The sequence below is a fragment of the Pelophylax lessonae genome (genome assembly GCF_965119305.1).
Source record: "Pelophylax lessonae genome assembly, chromosome: 11".
Taxonomy (NCBI): Eukaryota; Metazoa; Chordata; class Amphibia; order Anura; family Ranidae; genus Pelophylax; species Pelophylax lessonae.
This window is the reverse complement of record NC_138778.1, coordinates 129,843,293-129,866,429: the sequence shown is the minus strand read 5'-3', so window position 1 is coordinate 129,866,429 and position 23,137 is coordinate 129,843,293. Positions and strand designations below refer to the sequence as shown.

Sequence of the window (23,137 nt, the reverse complement as noted above, 5' to 3'; positions counted from 1 at the left end):
TTACTCAGTCTAACTGGGGTATTTGACTTCAATTCCTAAACTTTTTTCAAACGAACCAAACCCCCTCATGCTACAATCATACAAACCTGGTGGCTCTGTAAGATGTATCTGCATAACTGTGATAAGGCTGGCATCCAGGTAGTCCGTCTCAGGTTCCTTAGTGTAAAGGATTTCTACAGGGTATGTTCGACCAGGGATGGTAAAAATGGGAGCCTCGTAGAAATACTGGGAGAACTTCACGGCATCTAGTGTTGCTGACGTAACAATAAGTTTCATATCTGGACGTTTTTGCACCGTCTGCAAAAGAAAACAAAATGCTAATTAATATTTTCTAAAAAAAAAAAAAAAAAAAAAAAAAAAAAAAATGGCAAAAACTACCTTCTTAAATATATAGATTCTTAAAGATAACCTTTTATTAAAACTACTGTTTGTAGGACACTAGTATGTAAAAGCAAGCACTTTCAGGCACGCAGTTTCAGCATTTTTCTAGACCAGAAAGCCAAAGCTTCTGTTAGGTAAATATTGATTTCAGTTAAGAAGTTGGCACTTTGGACAGTGAGGCTGCCGCAACACTCATGGGACATTGGTAGGCATTTATAAAACAAAGCTTTACCCACTTCCATATCAGATCAATTCTGGCATTCCTGAAACAATGTACAAGGGTTATTTTTCTGCACTAAATAAATTGGTGAAAAAAATATTTAAATATAATAATAGGTGAAATACTGAATTTGTGAAATATTTACCCCAATTTTATTGTATAACATGAAAGATGTTACACCGAGTAGATACCCAAATATGTCACGCAATGTCGTGGAATGGCACCAAACTTCGGTATTAGAATATCTCAATGGACCACACTTTAAAAATGTTTACAGGTTACCAGTTTAAAAAGTTAGAGGAAGTCTTGTGCTAAAATTATTGCTCTCACTCCCAACGTTCGCGGGGATACCTCAAGAGTGGTGTAATTATTTTACACTTTTCCTTTAATTTCTTTATTTTTTTTTTATCACTTTTATTCCTATTACAAGGAATGTAAACATCCCATGTAATAGTATTAGGGCATGACAGGTTCTCTTTATGGAGAACTCTGAGCTCTACAAGTCCCCACATCTCTCCTCTATGCTGTAAAGCCTGAGATTAAAAAAAAAAAAAAAAAAAAAAAACACAATTTCAGGCTTTCCAGCAAAAAACCGGCAGTGTTTTACATCTGCCGGCACCGGAAGGGGCGTCATGACATCACTTCCAGCCTGCGAGGGTCATAGAGATGGCCGGGGACCATTTGATATTTATCGGCTTTATTAAAAGATAGTGAATCGGAGTCTGCTGTAGGCAGATGGTAAGCAATTTCTCAGCGATCACTCCCTTAGGTTGTTTACTAAATCTTTCATCAAGCCACAAAGTGAGAGGACAGAATAGAGCATTAAGCTTTGTGAGACAATTCGTACGCTCAAAGCCAAGCCAAAAAACAAATAAGGCTAATGTGCAAGTACCTGGGTTTACATAACTGCAGGTCTGTGTCCCTCACCATGCGCTTTGGTTCTATGCCCCTATGTCGCTACAGGACACAGCATTAAATGGTACTCCTTAAGCAATTTTTTCAATTATGGGTTCACATTAACATACAAAGAACATAACATACTAGCACATGGAATGGGTCAACAAAAACGGCTTTCAATTTAAATATACAATTATCATGTGTACCTTTTTTAAAAGCCCAAACAGGACATCTGTGTGGATGGTCCTCTCGTGTGCTTCGTCAAGCATGATAATTGCGTACTGGGTCAAATCTGGGTCAATAAGACACTCTCTTAGCAACATACCATCTGTCATATATTTGATAACAGTCTCTGGGCTTGTGCAATCTTCAAATCGAATTGTATAACCCACCTAGAAAAACAAATGAAATGCACATTTTTTAGAGGTTTGTTTTTATGGATTGAATATCTGCAAGTTGTTTATTTTACAATTTAGGGCCATTCAATATAGTTGGCAGCTACCTTAATTAAGAAGCAGCTGCAAGAGATTAGCACCAAAAAACTTTTACGGAAAAAAAATAAAACAATACATTTCTTGCAGCTTAACCTGTGCATAAACAGAGTAGGAAATTCACCAATTTTTTTCTAAGAGCTGGACTTTCGAATCACTTGACCCTTAGCCTCAATAAATTATATATGGCATTCACCAATCCCGGATTAATTATGGCATATGCCAAGCTTCTCCCCTTCAATCTCCTCCCTACCATTTTTCTAGAAACATAGGAAAAGCATAACCCCATACATTCAAATATAAATAAATTGACCCCTAAAGGGTTAAGCTCACCTTTCCACAAAAAAATGAAAAGGTGTACTATCTATCTCACTACACCCTCCCCACCCCTCTTGTCCTCGCTAAATGGCCCTTATGTGATTCCAATTATTTGACACCATCTCCAACTAGTATAATGACCTGCCACTTTAGTACATACTACACAGCGCCCGGGTCATGTAATAGCATAATGCAAGCATTGATGAGCGCTCGCTGGAGTTGAAACTGCACTGACTAATGAGAAACCTTTTGAGGCGCCTTTCTTCCCGGACAGTGCAACAGAACAAACATAAGATTTGCATTGATGAGCATGGTCACATGACCAACGCTGACCAATTGAGCACTTTCCATTGCGCACAATATGCAGCTATACAATTTCTAGCGTTGATTAAGGAAGTTTTAAAGTGACAAACTGTTATACCAGCTGGATAGGATCACATAAGATATATGCACAGAGGACTAGAAGGGAGGGGAGAGTGTAGTGAGTTAGTTCATCCTAATAACCCTTATAAAAGTGGACTATACCACCACATTTAACAAAGAATGTTGAAGCATGCTTTTAGATGGCTAGCAGCAGCAGTAAAAGCATAATGTTCCACCCTGTGATGAATTTGCAACGTTGACGGAATTCTTTGCAGGCTGAGCTGTACACGAGCAGTGAAGGAACACTCTCGCGGTGCAAATCTGGGGACATGCGGAATGGATATAGCAAGTCAGTAGAGCAGCAGCTCTGTCTCTGCAAAAGCCGCAGGTGTCCAATCCAATATGCAGACAAAAAGCAGAGGATGGGGGTGTAATATGCTATCAAAGATAAAATATGAACATACCTCCTGCCCCAAACAGCAGCCATATTCCTCAGATACTCTTTTGGCAACAGACATGGCAGCCACTCTTCTGGGCTGGGTACAGCCGATCTTACCCCTCGTCGTGTAGCCAGCTTCTGCTAGATACTGAGTGATCTGAGTGGTTTTTCCAGAGCCAGTTTCTCCAATTACAATAAGTATTTGGTTGTCATGAACAGCCTGGGAAGATAAAATGTATATTAAAGCAGATATAAAATTCTTGCAAAAATAAACGCTTTCTCTATGGGGACAAGCCTATAACTTAAGATCGGAAATCATATGGCGGGTGAAGCCTGACACCGGAGAAAAAAAAAAAGAAAGAAAAAAACACATTTATAAAAAGCACAGCCGTATGCATTTTTAGATGTCTATTATGTTCCGCACACTAAAGCAAGCAAAAATGGATTTTGTAAAATCTTACCGTAAAATCCTTTTCTCTTAAGCTCATTGACAGACGCAGTCCTCTTGATTAATATCAAATTGGGTTATACTGCCCTCTACAGGAGTAGGACACTAGGCAGAAGGAAAACGTTCTGGCCACACCTTAGGGGCAGTCCCAGAGGGTATATCCTCTCTCTCCCTGCTACAGGATGTCAGTTATGTCACAAAGCAGTGTCAGAATTTAACCCAACCCAACTCAAAAGTAGAGGGGCGGGTACTGCGTCTGTCAATGAGCTTAAGAGAAAAGGATTTTACGGTATGATTTTACAAAAATCCATTTTTCTCTGTCGCTCATTGACAGACGCAGTCCTCTTGATTAATATCAAATTGGGACGTCCCAAAGCAGTGCCACAAATGAGGGGTGGGATAACAGAAATCAAAATCCAATCTAGAAGGCCCAACCGGTGCCAACTAGAAGTTTTAAAGGCTCATCAGACAAAAGGATGAGACTCAACTGAAAATCCAACAGAAAAAACCCTCGAGGTAGACCAACGGTCTCCTCAAATTGCGGCCTGCAAAACCTTGCGGCCAAAAGAGGCATCCGACGATGCCATCACATCAAATTTTGTAAAGGTATGAACCGACGATCAGGTAGCTGCCTTGCAAACCTGGACCACTGACACCTGATGGCGGAAGGCCCAGGAGGCACTGAGCGCCCGAGTGGAGTGCGCCTTAACAGGGAACGGAGGATTCCGACCCTTAATAGAATAAGCCTGTACCACCGTCTGTCTGATCCATTTGGAGATAGTCGCGGCAGATGCAGGCAACCCCTTTTTGGGGCCATCCGTGATCACAAAAAGTGAATCCGTTTTACGAAACGAGTGCGTAGTTTTCAGGTATACCCCGATTGCCCGAACCACATCCAAGGAATGTAACGCACACTCCCGAGGATGACTGGGCTTAGGACACAGGGAAGGCAATACAATGTCTCATTCAGATGAAACTCTGAAACCACTTTAGGAAGGAAGGATGGATTCGGACGAAGAACCACCTTATCCCTATGAACCACCAGATATGGGGAACGACAAGATAATGCGGCCAGTTCCGACACCCTGCGTGCAGAAGTAATGGCCACCAAGAAGGCCACCTTCTGGGATAACGTAAGCAAGGGAATCTCCCTGATATTTTCAAAGGGAGGTTTCTGAAGAACCGACAACACCAAATTAAGATCCCAGGGTGGTAAGGGCGCGCGCGCTGGCGGAGCCAAGTGCCGCACCCCCTGGATGAAATTCCGCACCAAGGAATGGGTAGCCAAAGGTTTCTGAAAGAAAATTGCTAACGCTGAAACCTGACCCTTGACAGTACTCAAGGCCAGCTTCTGCTCAACCCCCTGTTGCTGAAAAGCCAAGATTCGGGTCACCGAATAGGCACATGGAGGAAATCCAAGGGATTCACACCACGCAATATAAGACCTCCATGTGCGATGATGGACCTTTCTGGAAGTCGCTTTCCTTGCTTTAATTAAAGTAGGAATAACTGAAGTTGACAATCCTTTGTCCTTCAGCACCTGAGTCTCAATAGCCAGGCCGTTAAAGCCAGCGATTGTAAAGCAGGATGGAAGATCGGTCCCTGAGACCGCAGATCCTCCCTGAGAGGAAGTCACCAAGGAGCGTCCGCGACCAGCCTTCCCAAGTCGGCGTACCCGGGTAGACGAGGCCAGTCCGGAGCTACCAGGATAACTGGAATTCCCTCCACCTCTACCCTGCGAAGAAGTTTCGGCAGCAACTTGAGAGGAGGGAAGACATACAGTAGCTGATACTGTCCCCACAGGGCGACCAGCGTGTCTGCTACGTCCGCTCGAGGATCTCGGGAGCGGGCTACAAATCTCCGCACCTTCCTGTTGAGCCGAACTGCCAACAGATCCAACCCCGGGGTGCCCCAATGAAGGCACAGCTGGTAAAATACCTCTGGATGAAGAGGCTATACCCCTTGATCTAGAATCTGACGGCTGAGATAATCTGCCTGCCGATTTTCCACCCCCGGAGTGAATATCGCGGAGAGAGCTGGAACAAACCGTTCCGCCCAATGAAGAATGCTGGCCACTTCTATGGCCGCCAGGGCACTCCTGGTGCCCCCTTGGTGATTGACATAAGCCACGGCCGTGGCCTTGTCCAACTGGATCCCAACCGGGCTGCCCTGAAGCTGCTTGATCCAGTAAATCAGACAAGGCCTGATCGCTCTCAGTTCAAATACATTTATCGGTAACCTGGATTATAATCGGAAGAAATGACTTCCCCTGGCTGAGCATCGGAGACCGAAGCCACCGGACCAGAGACTCCCTGGTCCGCTCGCTCAACCGGATCCGATTGTCCAGAGAATCGGGATTCCGATTCAATTTGAAAAAAATCTCCTTTTGGAGAATTCGGGTATGAGACTGGGCATACGGTACTGCCTCTAAGGCCACCATCAGTCCCAGGATCCCTATCCGAAGGGAAGACCAGTTGACGGACAGTAACATCCGAATCGTTCACTGAATCTTCCGGAGCTTCTCCGTAAGGAGACACACCCTTGCCAAGGATGTCTCCAAAGTTAGGCCCAGATCTGTTCAGATGGACTTCATCTTGAATTCTTGTACCCGGACAAAATGATTGAGTGCTCTTAAGTCCAGAATTGGACGCACCTTGCCCTCCTCTCTGGGTATTGTGAATAGGTTCGAATAGAACCCCTGAAAACGTTCTGCTCAGGGAACGGGAACTACCGCTCCCTGTTGCATCAAGTCCATTACTGCCCCCCGCAAAGCTCTTAAGCGATCCGGGGATAGTCGAATGTTGGAAGGGAAGAATCGCACCGGTAGAAGTGATCGAAACTCGATCTTGTATCCCGACCGTATGACCTCGCGAACCCCTTTGTCCGGGATTCTGGAAAGCCATGGATCCGGAAACTGGTGAAGACGTCCCCCCACCCCATCTTCAGGCTGTATTGGTCTTATCTTCAGGTTTGGCTGAGCCGGACTTTTGTTTACCCGACCAGCGCCCTTTGAAACCCCCTGAAGGGGCTTTGGAGGGCTTCGCCTTATCGCCCGCCCCAGCGGAAAGAACAAATTTTTTATGAGCGGAAAAGGAAGGTCCTCGTCTGTTACGAGGTCCTTTACCCTTAGCAGTCTGTGGCAAAAAAGTGCTCTTGCCCCCAGTGAGATCCTTTATAATCTCATCCAAGGTGGCCCCAAACAGGCGATCCCCCTGAAAAGGAAGATTAGCCAAAGCTTTTTTGGAACCCTGATCCGCCGACCAGCACTTTAACCACAACACACGTCTGAGGACCACTGCTGAAACAGATGCACGCCCTAGCAAGGGAGTGGCGTCCAGGGCGGCGTCACAGATAAACTGTAGCCCTTGTATAATCTGCTCTAGCAAATCTGATACTGCCGGGGGGATACTTCTCCCCTTTATGTCACAGCGTAACAATTTGGTCCATTCTGTCAATTTTTGTGAAACTAAACCAATGGCAACCACTGGCCTAACTGTTGACCCTATCAGGGAAAAAATGGAGCGGGATTCCGCTTCCACTTTTCGATCCACCGGATCCCTAAAGGACGGAGCGTCCTCTAACGGGATAACAGTGGCTTTATTTAGTCTGGAAATCGGTGAGTCCACCACTGGTGGTATCGTCCATTTTTTAAGGAGGGATTCCTCAAACGAATAGCGCCTAGCAATGCGTTTGGAAATAGCAGGGGTTCGTTTCGGACGATCCCATTCTTCTTTAATTAGATTACCAAAACATTTGGGCAAGGGAAAAACCTTCGCCATTTTGGTAGGCTTGCTGGTACCAAAGGGAATTTCAGTGTCAGCTACCTCTGCCGGTGTAACCTCAAGACTTAAGGTTTCCCGGACAGACATGACTAGTGCGTCCACCAACGCTTCCTCTTGCGCTATGGCGGAGGCAGAAACGTCCTCCTCACTGTCTGAGGAGACCGTACCCGAGACAGCAGCCCCAGCAGAGTGACCTGCAGCTGCAGTGACAAGCTCAGAATCCGTATCTGAAGTGTCAGATGAAATCGGGGTAGACGGGGGTCGCTTTCTTGCCCCCCGTCCCTGACAGGCCACCTCCACCCGGGATACCAAACTCCAAAACTGCTGATAATGCATCAATCACAAGTGGGGCACTGGAGGGTCCTGCGGCCACCTCGAGGGGATCAGGTGGGGATACATGTGTGGCAGGGTCCATGATTAATCCAAGACACTTGCCAGCAAACAAACAAAAAAATATTTGCAAAGAAAAAAAACTTTTTTTTTTGTAATCCCCCAGCGCAACAGCGCCCCTCAGTGTTACCTGCTTTGGACCCCACAGAGAGAGAGAGAGAGAGAGAGAGAGAGAGAGAGAGAGAGAGAGAGAGAGAGAGAGAGAGAGAGAGAGAGAGAGAGAGAGAGAGACCCCAAGGCTCACCACCTGATGCACAGAAGTTTCTATCAACCTGCTCTCAGCGCTGTCTCTTACAGACAGGAAGTCTTTTGGATCCTTTTCCCGGGTAAAAGAGGCGGCTCCGCCCCTTTACACGCCTTCCGGCGCCTCCCATGCTACTCCTCAAGGTAGCTGGTCACTTCCAAAATGGCCGCCCCCATGCTGGAGACACGAGGCTACGCCAAGATGGCGGCCCCTGTGGAAAGATGGCAGCGGCCTGGGGAAGATAGTTTATCGGCCTGTGAGGCCTGCAGGAGGTGTGCGGCCTGCGGGAGGATGGCGGTAGTCCAGGCACAGGCATCGGCCTGTATTGCAACCTTATGTATAAGGTAGGATGCTATCACCTTCTTACATGGCCATCCTAACAGTAATGCCAGCCACTGACTTCAGTCATGGTCCCTTTACAGAACCCCTCATACAGTGACTTCCGATAGTCAGCTCCCAAACCAAGCCTTCTGGTTCTTATTCACTAAATCACCCTCAATAGGGGGATCTGTGACACCCGTTATAGGATCGAGGTGGGATCCAGGATCATGAGGGTCCGATCATCCCAGGGAGGGGCCCGCGTCCACCCAAAAACCCGTCAGGGGGAGAGGGGGAACATTTTACTCACCATACCGGAACAGGCGGGTGCCAACTCCTGACAGAACCCCTCTCCACCGAGGTGGGGGGGCTGTCGACCAATTCGGACGCCGTGACTCAGTTTCCAACTGGTCGTCGGCGTCCCGGCGAGACGTTTAACTCGCAGGGTCAGTCCCCGTCCAGTGGGACTATGTCGCGGCCGACCCAGCGCGGAGCTAGGGCCTGCACGCGCTCGTAGGCTGACTGGGGTGACCACTGGATCTCAACATCCAGCCCGTCGCCCGGTTTCAGCATACTTGCTTAAAGATCTCACAGGAACAACTGTAGAAAAAAAGCTGCCTAAAAATTTTTTCTAAAAAAATCTTGCCAGGACCAAAGATCCCAGCAAGGAACTTAGGTCCTTACTCCTGACTAGACAGAAAAAAAAACTGACATCTTGTAGCAGGGAGAGAGAGGATATACCCTCTGGGACTGCCCCTAAGGTGTGGCCAGAACGTTTTCCTTCTGCCTAGTGTCCTACTCCTGTAGAGGGTAGTATAACCCAATTTGATATTAATCAAGAGGACTGCATCTGTCAATGAGCGACAGAGAAAAATGGATTTTTGTAAAATCTTACCGTAAAATCCTTTTCTCTTAGCTCATTGACAGACGTAGTCCTCGGTGATTCAACACCCTCGGGTTATGCTGCCCTCTACAGGAGTAGGACTAGACAGGAAAGAAAACGTTCTGGCCACACCCTAGGGGCAGTCCCAGAGGGTATATCCTCTCACTTCCTGCTCTTGCAAATCAGTTATGTCACAAAGCAGTGTTTAGAGAATTTAACCCAACCCAACTCAAAAACAGAGGGGCGGGTACTACGTCTGTCAATGAGCTAAGAGAAAAGGATTTTACGGTAAGATTTTACAAAAATCCATTTTTCTCTATCGCTCATTGACAGACGTAGTCCTCGATGATTCAACACCCTCGGGACGTCCCAAAGCAGTACCACAAATGAGGGGTGGGAAAATGGAAATCAAATCCAATCTAGAAGGCCCAACCGGTGCCAACTAGAAGTTTACAATGCTCATCCTCAATGATGAGACTCAACAGAAATTTTTCAACAGAAAAAAACCCCCGAGGTAGACCACCGGTCTCCTCAAATTGCGGCCTGCAAAACCTTGCGGCCAAATGAGGCATCCGCCGATGCCATCACATCAATCTTATAAAATTTTGTAAAGGTATGTACCGACGACCAGGTGGCCGCCTTACATACCTGGACCACTGACGCCTGATGGCGATAGGCCCAGGAAGTACTGAGCGCTCGAGTGAAGTGCGCCCTAACAGGGAACGGAGGATTCCGACCCTTAATAGAATAAGCCTGTACCACCGTCTGACTGATCCATGTAGCTATGGTCGCGGCAGACACAGGCAACCCCCTTCAAGGGCTATCCGTGATCACAAAAAGTGAGTCCGTCTTACGAAAACCACTTTAGGAAGGAAGGATGGATTCGGAAGAAGAACCACCTTATCCCTATGAACCACCAGATATGGGGAACGACAAGATAATGCGGCCAGTTCTGACACCCTGCGTGCAGAAGTAATGGCCACCAAGAAGGCCACCTTCTGGGATAATGTAAGCAAGGGAATCTCCCTAATATCTTCAAAGAGAAGTTTCTGAAGAACCGACCACACTAAATTAAGATCCCAAGGAATGAATAGCCAAAGGTTTCTTGAAAGAAGATTGCTAACGCCGAAAACCTGACCCTTGATCGTGCTCAAGGATAGTTTCTGCTCAACCCCTTGTTGCAGACAGACCAAAATTCGGGTCACCGAATAGGTATGTGGGGGAAATCCAATAGATTCACACCATGCAATATAAGACTTCCATGTGCTGGAAGTCGCTTTCCTTGCTTTAACTGGAGGTAGGAATAACTGAAGCTGACACTCCCTTGTCCTTCAGTACCTGGGTCTCAATGGCCAGGCCATTAAGTCAGCGACTGTAAAGCAAGATGGAAGATCGGTCCCTGAGACCGCAAATCCTCCCTGAGAGGAAGTCTCCAAGGAGTGTCCGCGACTAGCCTCACCAAGTCGGCGTACCAGGCTCGACGAGGTCAGTCCGGAATTTCCAGAATAACTGGAATTCCCTCCACCTCTATCCTGCGAAGAAGTTCCCGCAGCAACTTGAGAGGATGGAAGGCATGCCGTAGCTGATACTGCCCCCACGGGGCGATCAGCGTTTCTGCTGCGTCCGCTAGAGGATCGCGGCGCGAGCTACAAACCTCCGCACCTTCCTGTTAAGCCAAGGTGCCAACAGATCCACATCCGGGATGTCCCAATGAAGTGACAGCTAGTGAAAAAACTCTGGATGAAGAGGCCATATGCGATTGGATCCGAATCGGGCTGCTCGATCCAGTAAATCAGACAAAATCTGATCGCTCTCAGTTCCGATACCCTTATTGGTAATCTGGATACTATCGGAAGAAATTACTTCCCCTGGTTGAGCATCGGAGACTTCCTGGTCCGCTCGCTCAACCGGATCCGATTGTCCAGGGAATCGGAATTCTGATTCCATTAAAAAAGAATCTCCTTCAGGAGAATTCGGGTATGAGACTGGGTATACGGTACTGCCTCTATGAAGGCCACCATCAGTCCCAGCCAATTGACGGACAGCAACATCCGAATTGTTGACTGAACCTTCTGGAGTTTCTCCGCAAGAAGAAACTCTTGCCCAGAATGTATCCAACCTTAGGCCCAGATAGTTCGAAAAAACGCTGATGTCCTGCGATGATGGGGATATAAAGATAGGCCTCCTAATGTCTATGGACGCCAGGAAATCCCCCTGATGCAGGGAGGCCACCACTGTACGGATGGACTCTATTTCTTCCCAAGTCCAGATTTGGACGCACCTTGCCCTCTTTCCTGGGCATTGTGAATAGGTTCGAATAGAACCCCTGAAACCGTTCAATGTTAGAAGGGAAGAATCGCACCGGTGGAAGTGATCGAAACTCGATCCTGTGTCCTCCAGAAACCGGTGAAGACATCCCCCCCACCCCAGAGATGGGTAGGGGCGCATCAGGCTGTATCTTCAGGCTTGGCTGAGCCGGACTTTTTGTTTAGCCGACCAGCGCCCTTTGAAACCCCTCTAAATGGGCTTTGGAGGGTTTCGCCTTATCGCCCGCCCTCGCGGAACGAACAACTCTTTATGAGCAGAAAAGGAAGGTCCTCGTTGTTACGAGGTCCTTTTATCCTAACAGTCTGTGGCAAGACAGCAGGTGGTACCGTCTATCCTATAAAGAGGAATTCCTCAAACGGATAGCACCTAGCCATGCGTTTGGAAATAACAGGGGTTCGTTTCAAAACGACCCCATTTGGGTAAAGGAAAATCCTTTGGGTAAAGGAAAATCCTTCGCCCTTTTGGTAGGCTAACAAGTACCAAAAAGGAATCTCAGTCTCAGCTACCTCTGCCGGTGTAACCTCAAGACTAAAGGTTTCCCGGACGGGCACAACTAGTGCATCCACCACTCTTGTGCTATGGCGGAGGCAGAAACGTGCTCCTCACTGCTGAGGAGATATTACCTGAGACAACAGCCCCTGAAGTATCTGATAAACAATAGGGGTAGGCGGGGGTCGCTACTTGACCCCCGTCCCTGACAGGCCACCTCCACCTGGGATACCAAAGACTCCAAAACTGCCGATAATGCATTAAAAACAAGTGGGGTACTGGAGGGTCCTGCGGCCACCTTGAGGGGATCAGGTGGGGATACCTATGCGGCAGGGTCAATGATTATACAAGACACTTGCCAGCGACAAAAAATGACAAAGTAAAAAACTTTTTTTTTTTTTTGTGTCCCCCAGTCGCAACAGCGCCCCTCAGTGTTACCTGCCTTTTTGGACCCCAGAGAGAGAGAGAGAGAGAGAGAGAGAGAGAGAGAGAGAGAGAGAGAGAGAGAGAGAGAGAGAGAGAGACCCCAAGGCTCATCCCTGATGCACAGAAGTTATCAGCTTGCTCAGTGCTTGTCTTGTTACAGACAGGAAGTCTTTGGCCCGATTTCCTGGGTAAAGGAGGCGGCTCCGCCCCTTAACACGCCTGCCGGCGCCTCCCCCTGGCTCCATGAGGTGTTTGAGTCGCATCAAACATGGCCGCCCCCATGCTGGAGACACGAGGCTACACCAAAATGGCGGCCTCGTGCGATCTACCAGACAATGGCGGCGGCCTGCACAGAATAGCGGCATGTCTGCAGAAGGATCTCGGCCTCACAACCCTTCACCCTCATGGTGGTCAGCGTGGTCGGCGGTACCGGACCCTGGCGGGCCGTATGGGGTCCGTGGCAGTCGGGAGGCATCTGCTTAGCTGGAGGAATGATCTGGAATGCAGTATACATGTATAGACATCGCCCTGTGGCTTCTGACAGGTAGGATACCTTATACTATCACAGTAAAGTTCTAGTACTGCCACTGACTACAATCATTTTCACATTTTTACAATTAGATTGTCAGCTCCCAAACCAAGCCTCCTGGCTTCTTGTACACAAAAATCACACTCAATTAGGGGGATCTGTGGCATGTTATAGGATAGAGGGGAACCCATCCTTACCATTACAGAGAGGGGCCCGCGTTCACCACAAGACCCGTCAGGGGGAAAGGGGGAACATACTACTCACCATACCGGAACCAGGCGGGCGCCAACTCCTGACAGTACCCCTCTCCACCGAGGTAGGAGGGCTGTCGACCAATACGGACGCCGTGACTCATGGTCTTTGGCGTTTTAGCGAGAAGTTTAACTCGCAGGGTCAGTCCCCGTCCAGTGGGACTATGTCGCGGCCGACCCAGCGCGGAGCTATGGCCTGCACGTGCTCGTAGGCTGAACTGGGGTGACCACTGGATCTCAACATCCAGCACGTCGCCCAGTTCAGCTTTCTTGCTTGAAGATCTCACAGGAACACTGGAGAAAAAAAAGCTGTCTAAAAAATCTTTTCTAAGAACAAAATCCTGCCAGGACCGAAGATCCCAGCAAGGTATCTAGGTCCTTACTCCTAACTAGACAGAAAAAAACTGATTTGCTAGAGCAGGAAGTGAGAGGATATACCCTCTGGGACTGCCCCTAGGGTGTGGCCAGAACGTTTTCTTTCCTGTCTAGTCCTACTCCTGTAGAGGGCAGCATAACCCGAGGGTGTTGAATCACCGAGGACTACGTCTGTCAATGAGCGATAGAGAAATAACCATTACTTCCAAGGTGGTAGGTTAAGGGGGGAGGTTGAGGGGAGTGCCAGAAGAAGAGAGTCTGGTCCCATGACCTGTGAAATTCGTGAGAAAGATCTCCTTCGTTAAACAAAGACCACACCATAGAACACTTAAAGCCCTAAGCAGTCTGCATCATTAAGGGAATAAGTACTTTTGCAATCCTTTTCTTGGAGTCGATTATAGGACAGTCTTTCACTGTCAAAGAAAAAAAAACAAAACTGTAGACCAGCCCCAGATGACCCCCTCCTACTACTAGCATGTCTCCGTTTTGTAGAAAAATACTGACACCATGATCACAAGAGGTTGAACAAGGGGTTCAACAAACGGGGCAAAGAAATGCTAACAGGCCAAACAAACAGAGAACCAGGGTCTGCCTTCAGCTCAGAGACCCACATGAAAGACTTTACACCTCAATCTGGCATCAGATGAGGTAGCAACGTCCACCCGGTAGATGATAGAGAATAGGTGGAACAGATGTCCATTTAACAGCCTTGCAAATCTGGTAAAACAGTTGCTTGATGCTGGAAAATCCAAGAATCACTCAAGGATCTAACAGTCCACATTTACAGGAAAATACGGAACCCAATCCTATAGACCAGGAATATGCAAACTGTGGCCCTCCAGCTGTTGCAAAACTGAAAGTCCCATCATGCCTCTGGGCCTCATGCTTGTGGCTGACAATCTTGCTATGCCTCATGGGACTTTTATTTCTGCAACAGCTTGAGGACCACAGTTTGCATATCCCTGCTATAGACCATAAACTGGGACAATGGTCTGCCTAAACCATCTAGAGATGGTGCATCTAGAAGCTGGTACACCCTTACAGGGTACATTGGGGGATTACGTAAAAAAGGTATAAGTCTTCCTGAAACAAGCAGTAGCTGAAAGATAAGACTCTCACAGGCCAAAACTACAGCCAGATAACTGAATAAAATTTCCTTTTGGTGAACTGAAGCCAAACAAACAAATGAATGGAAGAACAATGTCCTGATTGAGGTGGAGGGCTGAAACTACTTTTGGCAGGAAAAGTCCTGGGCCCCAACACCACGTTGTCCCTATGCGGAACCAGAAATGGTTCCTTGTAGAATAAGGCCCACCAGTTCAAAAACCTCCCTTGCAGAGGTGATGGCTACAACAAACACTCCCTTGTAGGCGAGCATAGAGAGAAAGGTCTCCAATGGGTGCAAAGGCTAAGTTCATCTCTCTGAAAATGTTACACTCATATTTAGGGTGTAACTTGTAACATGTTCAGTATGCAACCACTCTCCCCCTGGTCCCCCCTCTTCCTGTGACAATGGCCAGGGGATCCTCAGTGGCTCTGAGGAAGAGGCTAGGCCTCGAAACGCGTCAGTCATCTCATCATGGACGATTATATGGACTAAAACACGGACTTTTGAGCAATCCAGCTTGATATGCTTTACTTTTATCTACGTCTGTGAGTAGCCATTTTTTATGTCATTTAAATAAAGCCTTTTATTGAGGATAATGCGCTAGGTCGGTGCGCCCTTTTTTGTTCTTTTTGCTTTTAGTATCGGTGGACTACCCCAGTCCGATAAGGGCAGCAAGACTTTAGCCATCTGAGAAGCCAGTTGTCAGTCCCGTGAAGTGTGTGATCAAGGCGCCTGGATACCAAGCGCAGGAGAAGGGTGGTTACACCTTATTTTTTGGATCCTCTCCCCACACCTGCTGTCACAATTTTAAACCAGCACAGCCATGCAGGGCCCTGCCTGCATCATTCAGTTTCCTGTGATTGAATATACTACAAATACCATCAGCCAATGCGGCTGACAGCTTGAACGACGACGATAATGGGAAGCGTTGATCTTCCTGCTCTCAAGTAACTATCTGCCTGTATCAAAGGTGTGGGCAGACACTTTTTCTGAAAGTCTGAGAAACCTGACACTGTACCCACGGTGTCCTTAGGAAAAACAAAAAAAAATAATAAATGCACATTTTTTTGCCAGCAAAAAACTGCATTATATATATTTTTTTTTTTTTCAAAAGGGGACATGTCATTAAATAGTTTATGATTATAAGGTGCTGCAGTTATGAAGTTCAAAGAGAACCAGATTTAGATCCAACGGAGTCACAGGTGAATGGATTGACAAGCTAGAAGGGAGACAGGGAAAAGCTTTCTGGCGGTGGAAAGACATGGATCGGGGTGTTTGGTTTCCACCGAGCCAGAAGGGCATCCACAGTTTCTGCTCGAGGATTCCTGCACCTGAAAAAAACCTGTCCACTTTGCTCTTGAACCTGGAGGCCAATATCCTGCATACCTTACCAACAGCACTGGACATGGACCACCTCTCCAGGTGTAGGGAAGACTGCCATGCGTCCAGGTGCTGCTGGCTGAGGAAGTCTGCCTACCAATAGTTCATGCCTAGAGTGCACATGGAAGAGAAGGCTGAAACATTGTCTGCCCAAACACAGGATCTGATCTACCTTTCTTTCAGCAGCTAGACTTCTGGGTTCTTCCTAATGGTTGTTATACGCTACTACCAGGGCATCGAAATCGGAAGACCATCCAGTAGGATGGTCCAATGCTGTAGAGACATCTAAACTAAGATGCTAAACTACTCAACCACACCCACTGTTAGATCTCCACAACATAAAGGCTAGTTATTCTGTAGTCTATGATCAGAACCAGGAGGGATTTTGGGATAATACGGAAGTGTATAGAAGACACAGGATAGCTCTAAATTTCTGGACAAGACCAACAGTTTTTTTTTTTTTTTTCAAACTGATATAATAAAACATTTTCCATGGTCTATTTAACACAGAAAAATTGAAGATAATTATTTGTTTGAGTTTACATACATTTTGAAGCACCAGGTCTAGAATACCTTCTAGCAGGGCCATTTACAGCACCAAGGGACTAATAACAGAAAAAGGTAGGGAGTCTTTACAGAGTAATAGCTTGTCTAGTGCCCTGTACCCAAAGATCATCATTTATCAAAAACATGAAAGAAACAGAGAAACATTATAGCCTACTATGACTTTTTACCTGCACCAACTGGTCTTTCAGCTTGTAAATGGGGAGACTCTCTCTCTGTTCAATAATTGACATCTGAGTCTTCTTTCCATAAGAAGCCTTGTTGCCACCAAATGCATGCTTTTTCCACTCTGGAATATCATTCGGCATCATTCCAATACCTCTCATGTTAGCAGCAATCTGTCGGCCGTCAACTGTGAAAGAAAACACAAAATTGTATGCAACGCAGATGTTAAAGATAACCAAAGACACAATCCAATTTTTCAACAGAAAATAGAGCAGCGGGAGGGAAACTATAGAAAAGCATGGCTCCCTCTACCATTTTCCAAATAAACAGCTCCTTGCCGGTTGTAATAGAACAGAGTCACAACTTCAGATTTCACTTTCATTGCTGTTACTAAACCCAGGACCCTGCATTCACTATATCTGGTCTCCCACAGTACACAGAAAATGGAAATGCAATTATTTTACTAAATATAAACTGCTAAATACCTTTTCTCATCAGCAGTTAGAGCAGTCTTGTGACTTCTATCAGTGTCCAGCCAAGCACTGGTTAAAGCGTGTAGGAGGAGTTTTCTGACTGACCTATGAGATTGGATACAAGAGGAATGGCTGCACACCAAGCAATAGCTCACGATGAAAGGCTTTATTGAACAAGGATGCAAGGTACAGCAAAATTGATGGTAGACATGTTTCATATGACTAGGTAGTGAACAAGCACGCTGCGAGTCGTGTGAAACATGTCTACCATCCATTTTGCTGTACCTTGCATCCTTGTTCAATAAAGCTTTTCATCGTGAGCCATTGCCTGGTGCCATTTCTCTTGTATCCTGTCTGTGGTGGCGATCCGAGGTCCTGCACCCAAGGCTGGCTGTGAAGTTCCAAACTGCCTGAGCGGTGTACATCTCTTTCTCTGTGACCTATGAGATTGCAAGACCCCTGACCCTCTGTGTGGACAGTGCTGATTGGCTCTGTGCTGGTCAAATGCACCCCCCCCCCCCAAAAAAAAAAACACATCTTTAGTAATACACACCAAACTGAGCATGTGCAGCCCGATTCCACACACTCTATCAGGAAATAATTAGGAGTCAGTGGAAGGAGGAGAGGACCGTATAAGCCAGGATCAAACAGCCTTTTCTACACAATGCAAAGGATTAACCCCTTACATTCCACAGTGAGTATAACCAGCATGCTTTACTGCATATACAGACTAATTTTACTGTTGTGGGTTTAGTAACACTTTAACTGAAACCAAATCATATAATAAGGAGGCAATTGTTCAAATTATCAATTTTATTTTTTCTAAGTTACAATGATACCATTAAGCACGCAGAACAGAAAACCCACCATCAGGCAAGGGGTCCACCCAATGTTTGTTCAGTCCCATGGGGATAGAATCCATTTCAGCTTCCCTTTGTGCTTGTTTTACTTCCCTTCTTTCTTTAGCTAAAGCACTCTGCATCATGGCTGCTTGAGAAAGAGAACCATCAGGGTTCTGCAAAAAAAAGTAAAATGATTTTATGAACAAGTGGATTGTAATCAATGCTGTGCAGTTAGCAACATCTTATTTAACAAAAACTATGAAAATTATGTAATGCATCTTTACCTTCACTATTTTGATGGGGCTCATGTCCATGCTCTGTTTCGTATGTCCTCTAAGGAATGGGGGCTCCTCTTCCACCAATTCAATTTCAAGATCCTCATCTGATCAACACAAAACAGGTGCAAACATTTAACGCATGGGAAGAATTTAGTGAAGAGTTGTACTTTAACAAATCTAAAATCCTGTGCAAGTTTCCCATTGCAAATGCTCCTGAAAATAGCCAAAAGTATACATATACAGTGGCAACTACCAGCTGGGACCCAGTAACATCAGGGACCAAAGTATATATTGCAAGCACAATGGGTCTTTGAGAAAACTGAATGTTTATTTACCGTAGATGCTCACAGAATTGTGATCACGTGCCTGACGAAGGGGACCTGTGTGGCCCAAAGTGTCTCAAGTTGAAACTTTACAACTCACTTGTGTGATGTGATCTGAATAAAGGTTTGGACAATTTCTCAAAGATCAGTTGGTGTGCTGGCAATATACTGTATACTATGGTTAGCAAATCTAAGTAATATTTAAGAAAATAGAGTTGACAACTGGATTTTTTTCAAATGTTTTGGACAACATGAACAGACTTTTTAAAACCCTGTTTGTTTCCTTGCCGGGAAGGGTCGCTCCCTCTACTTGTCCTAGTGACCACTGTCACTGGGAGAGAAAGTGATGAGATCTGAAAGGTTATGGTGGTCACTAAAACAGGATGTAAGGTGACCTCTTCCAGTGGGGACACCCGTTTTGGTGATAACAGAGGATTTCTCTACACCCCATGTGACACAGACAGCTTAAAAGAAACAAATAGCAGTTTTAAGTCTTAACTACTCTATCGAAATCTAAAACAAAAATGTTGATTTTAGATATATTTTAAGTCCCATTACTGTATTAACCACTTAAGGACAAGGCTTATTTCAGACACTACTTGTTTACAAGTTTAATCAGTATGTTTTGCTAGAAAATTACTTCGAGCCCCCAAACATTATATTTTTTTTTTCCAGAGACCCTGGAGAATAAAATGGAGATTGTTGCAATACTTTATGCCACACCGTATTTGTGTAGCGGTCTAAAAAATGCAATTTTTGGAAAAAATACACTTTTTTAAATTAAAAAATAGAAAACCAGTAAAGTTAGCCCAATTTTTGTTCTATAATTTGAAAGAATGTTAGGCCGAGTAAATTGATACCAAACATGTCATGCTTTAAAATAGTGCATGCTCGTGGAATGGCGACAAACCTAAGTACTTAAAAATCTCCATAGGCGATGCTTTAGAAATTTCTGCAGATTACCAGTTTAGAGTTACAGAGGAGGTCTAGTGCTAGAATTATTGCTCTCACTCCAACAATGGCGGTTATACCTCATGTGTGGTTTGAATACGGTTTAGATTTGTGGGCGCGACTTGCGTAGACGTTCTTCTGCGCACGAGTTCAGAGGGACAGGGCGCTTTAAATTATTTTTTTCTTATTTATTTTACTTTAAATTTTTTCACTGTCCCTTAAAACATTTTTGATCACTTTTATTCCTACTACAAGGAATGTAAACATCCCTTGTAATAGAAATAAGCAGGACAGGTCCTCTTTAATGTGAGATCTGGGGTCAAAAAGACCTCAGATCTCACATCTACACTTAAAAGCAATAAAAAAAAAAAAAAAAAAAAAAAATTGGATTTTTGACTAGAAATGGTAAAATCCATTTCTCTAATGTTCATTGACAGACACAGCTTCCGGTATTCATAACCATTGGGTTATACTGCCCCCTACAGGAGTAGGACACTAGGCAGAAAATAATTCTGGCTACATGCTTGGGCAGTCCCAGGGGGTATACTCCCTCCCCCTGCTATAGCCACTCAGTTTTGTTACAAGCAGTGTCTGGAGATTTATAACTCCACAGAGGAGTGGGTGCTGTGTCCGTCAATGAACATCAGAGAAATGGATTCTACAGCAAGTCAAAAATCCCATTTTCTTTCGTTCATTGGCGGACACAGCTTCTGGTATTCATAACCAATGGAACGTCCCAAAACAAGTGTTAACATAAGGGGTGGGAACAACAAAAAAAGCCCAAGGTAAAAAAAATAAGCCAACCAGGCAACAGGAGCTCAACCAAACAACAGGAGCCCACCTAAAAAAACAATACCCCCTCCAAGAGGATCGGGTCCTCTATTAACAGCAGCCTGCAAAACCTTGCAGCTAAAATCTGCACCATACACAGATGCCAACATGTCCACTTTATAGAACTTTGTGAAAGTGTGCACCAACGACCAGGTGGCTGCCTTGCAAACCTGTGTCACCGATGCCTGATGACAGAAAGCCCAGGGGGCACTGAGCGCCCAAGTAGAGTGCGCCTTGACAGGGAAAGGAGGAACCTGACCCTTGATGGAATAGGCCTGAACCACTGTCTGTCTGATCCATCTGGAAATGGTCGCAGAGGAAGCAGACAACCCTTTCTGAGGCCCGTCCGTAAGCACAAATAGGGAGTCTGACTTCCTAAAAGACTCCGTAGCCGCCAGGTACACCCTAATTGCTCGAATCACATACAAGGCATGCAAAGCAATTTCCTTAGGCTGTTTAGGTCTGGGACAGAGGGAAGGCAACATGTCTTCATTCAAATGAAAATCGGAGACCACCTTAGGAAGGAATGACAGACAGGAACGAAGCACAATCTTACCCCTGTGAATCACCAGATAAGGTGAAAGATAGGATAACGCAAACAGATCCGACACCCTGCATGCAGAGGTGATAGCCACCAAAAAAGCTACCTTCTGGGACAGCGTAATCAGGGGAATCTCCAGAACATTTCCAAAGTGAGGCTTCTGGAGAGCTAAAAGCACCAAATTGAGATCCCAAGGCAGTAATGGAGCCCGCACTGGAGGGACCAAATGTCAGATACCCTGAAGAAAGGTACGCACCAGGGAGTGTGTGGCCAAAGGTGGCTGGAAAGAGATCGCCAAGCCGATACCTGGCCCTTGATGGTACTCAAGGCCAATTTCTGTTCGACCCCCCGTTGAAGGAAGGTCAAAATCCAGGCCACCGAGAAGGCGCAAGGAGGAACCCCAAGAGACTCACCACGCAATGTACGTCTTCCACGTACGATGGTAGATCTTCCTAGAAGTAGATTGCCTAGCTTTCAACAGAGTAGGAATCACCGACTCACATAAACCCCTATCCTTTAGCACCCGGCATTCAACAGCCAAGCCGTTAAAGCCAGCGACTGTAAAGCAAAATGGAAGACCTTGGGACAGCAGATCCTCCCTGAGAGGAAGCTACCAAGGAACGTAGGGACCAGCCGCACCAGATCAGCGTACCAAGCCCGATGACGCCAGTCCGGAGCCACTAAGATGACTGAAATCCCTTCTGCCTCAAACCTGCATTGAAGTCTGGGCAGAAGCTTGAGAGGAGGGAAGGCATAAAACAGACAATACTAACCCCACAGGGCCACCAGCGCGCGTCACCCGCATCCGCCAGTGGATCCCTTGACCGAGCCCCAAAACTCTGCACCTTTCTGTTGAGCCGAGACGCCAACAGATCCACCTCGGGGGTGCCCTGCCAGAGACACAGCTGATGAAACACAGATGAAGGGACCACTCCCCATGGTCCAACGCCTGCCAATTTTCCTTGGGATTCTTGTCCCATTTGGTCAGAATATCCCTTTGCAGGGACCTCGTATGGAACTTTGCAAACTGAACCGCCTCGAAGGTAGACACCATCTGGCCCAGCACCTGCATGCAAGTCCAGAGGGATGACCATTTTTTGGACAGCAGTAGGCGAATGGCAGCCTGCTTTTGCAGTTTGTCCAGAGGAGGGAGAATCCGTGGAGCGGAGGCGAAACCAAAGGGTAATGTTCCTCTCCCACAACAAGGCGGAGAAAACGCTGGTGACTGGCACATATTGCGATGTGAAGGTAGGCATCCTTGATATCGAAAGAGGCGAGGAAATTCCCCTAACCCAGGGATGCCACCACTGTTCGAATGAACTTCATTCTGAACTTCTGTACCCACACACAGCAGTTTAGCGCCTTGAGGTTTGGACAGCTTTGAGTAAGCGGTCTGGGGACAGGAGCAGGTTGGAAGAAATAAACCTTGCCGGGGCACAAGAGCGAAACTTGATCTTGTAGGTCCAGAAACCAGCGACGATGACCCCCCCCCCCCCCTCGATACGGGTGAGGGTGCACCTTCATGCAGAAGGAGCCTTGTCCGCCAGTCTGGAAAAGCCCGATCTTGGCTTGCCAGACTAGGTTCGTTTGGATCCTCCAAAAGAGGTCCTGAAAGGCTTTGATCCCTTGTCAGTCGACCCTGAGGGACGAAAAACCTACCCTTAGTAGACCGGTAACGGTGTTTCTACGAACCTTCCAGGACAGCCAACGCATGAGAGATGATAGGCTCCTCCCTACAGGAAACACAATCCATTTACAATTTGTTAAAAGGCCCCACCCACAACCAATTCCAAGGGAAGTGTTCTAACAATTCTATAGGTACTTACCACCTATGTTATACATACATTTATACATTCTTACCACACCCTTTTAACAGGGCGAGAAGTAGGCCGGCCGTCCTGGAAGGTTCGCAGAAACACTGTTACCGGTCTACTAACGGTAGGTTTTCTCACCTCACCTTCCAGGACGGCCAATGCATGAGAGGATAATAGATTACCCATAGGCCTACCTTAGGGTGGGACCACTGCCTGTAAGACCTTTCGACCAAAGGCTAGGTCTTGTTGAGACAGTACTTCTACACGGTAATGTTTCAGGAACGTGCCATGACTG

General features: G+C 46.4%; 1 protein-coding gene across 1 annotated transcript in view; it reads right to left on the bottom strand.

The window, feature by feature from the left end:
• Nucleotides 1–23,137, bottom strand: part of DHX8 (DEAH-box helicase 8) — a 182,970-nt gene that overhangs the window by 122,525 nt on the left and 37,308 nt on the right. The window contains exons 10-15 of the mRNA XM_082271508.1: nucleotides 18,389–18,486; nucleotides 18,130–18,277; nucleotides 16,795–16,976; nucleotides 3,135–3,329; nucleotides 1,705–1,890; nucleotides 87–297 (exon numbers count right to left, since the gene is read on the bottom strand). Of these exons, the coding sequence (XP_082127634.1) occupies nucleotides 87–297; nucleotides 1,705–1,890; nucleotides 3,135–3,329; nucleotides 16,795–16,976; nucleotides 18,130–18,277; nucleotides 18,389–18,486 (1,020 nt within the window). The remainder of the gene's footprint in view (nucleotides 1–86; nucleotides 298–1,704; nucleotides 1,891–3,134; nucleotides 3,330–16,794; nucleotides 16,977–18,129; nucleotides 18,278–18,388; nucleotides 18,487–23,137) is intronic.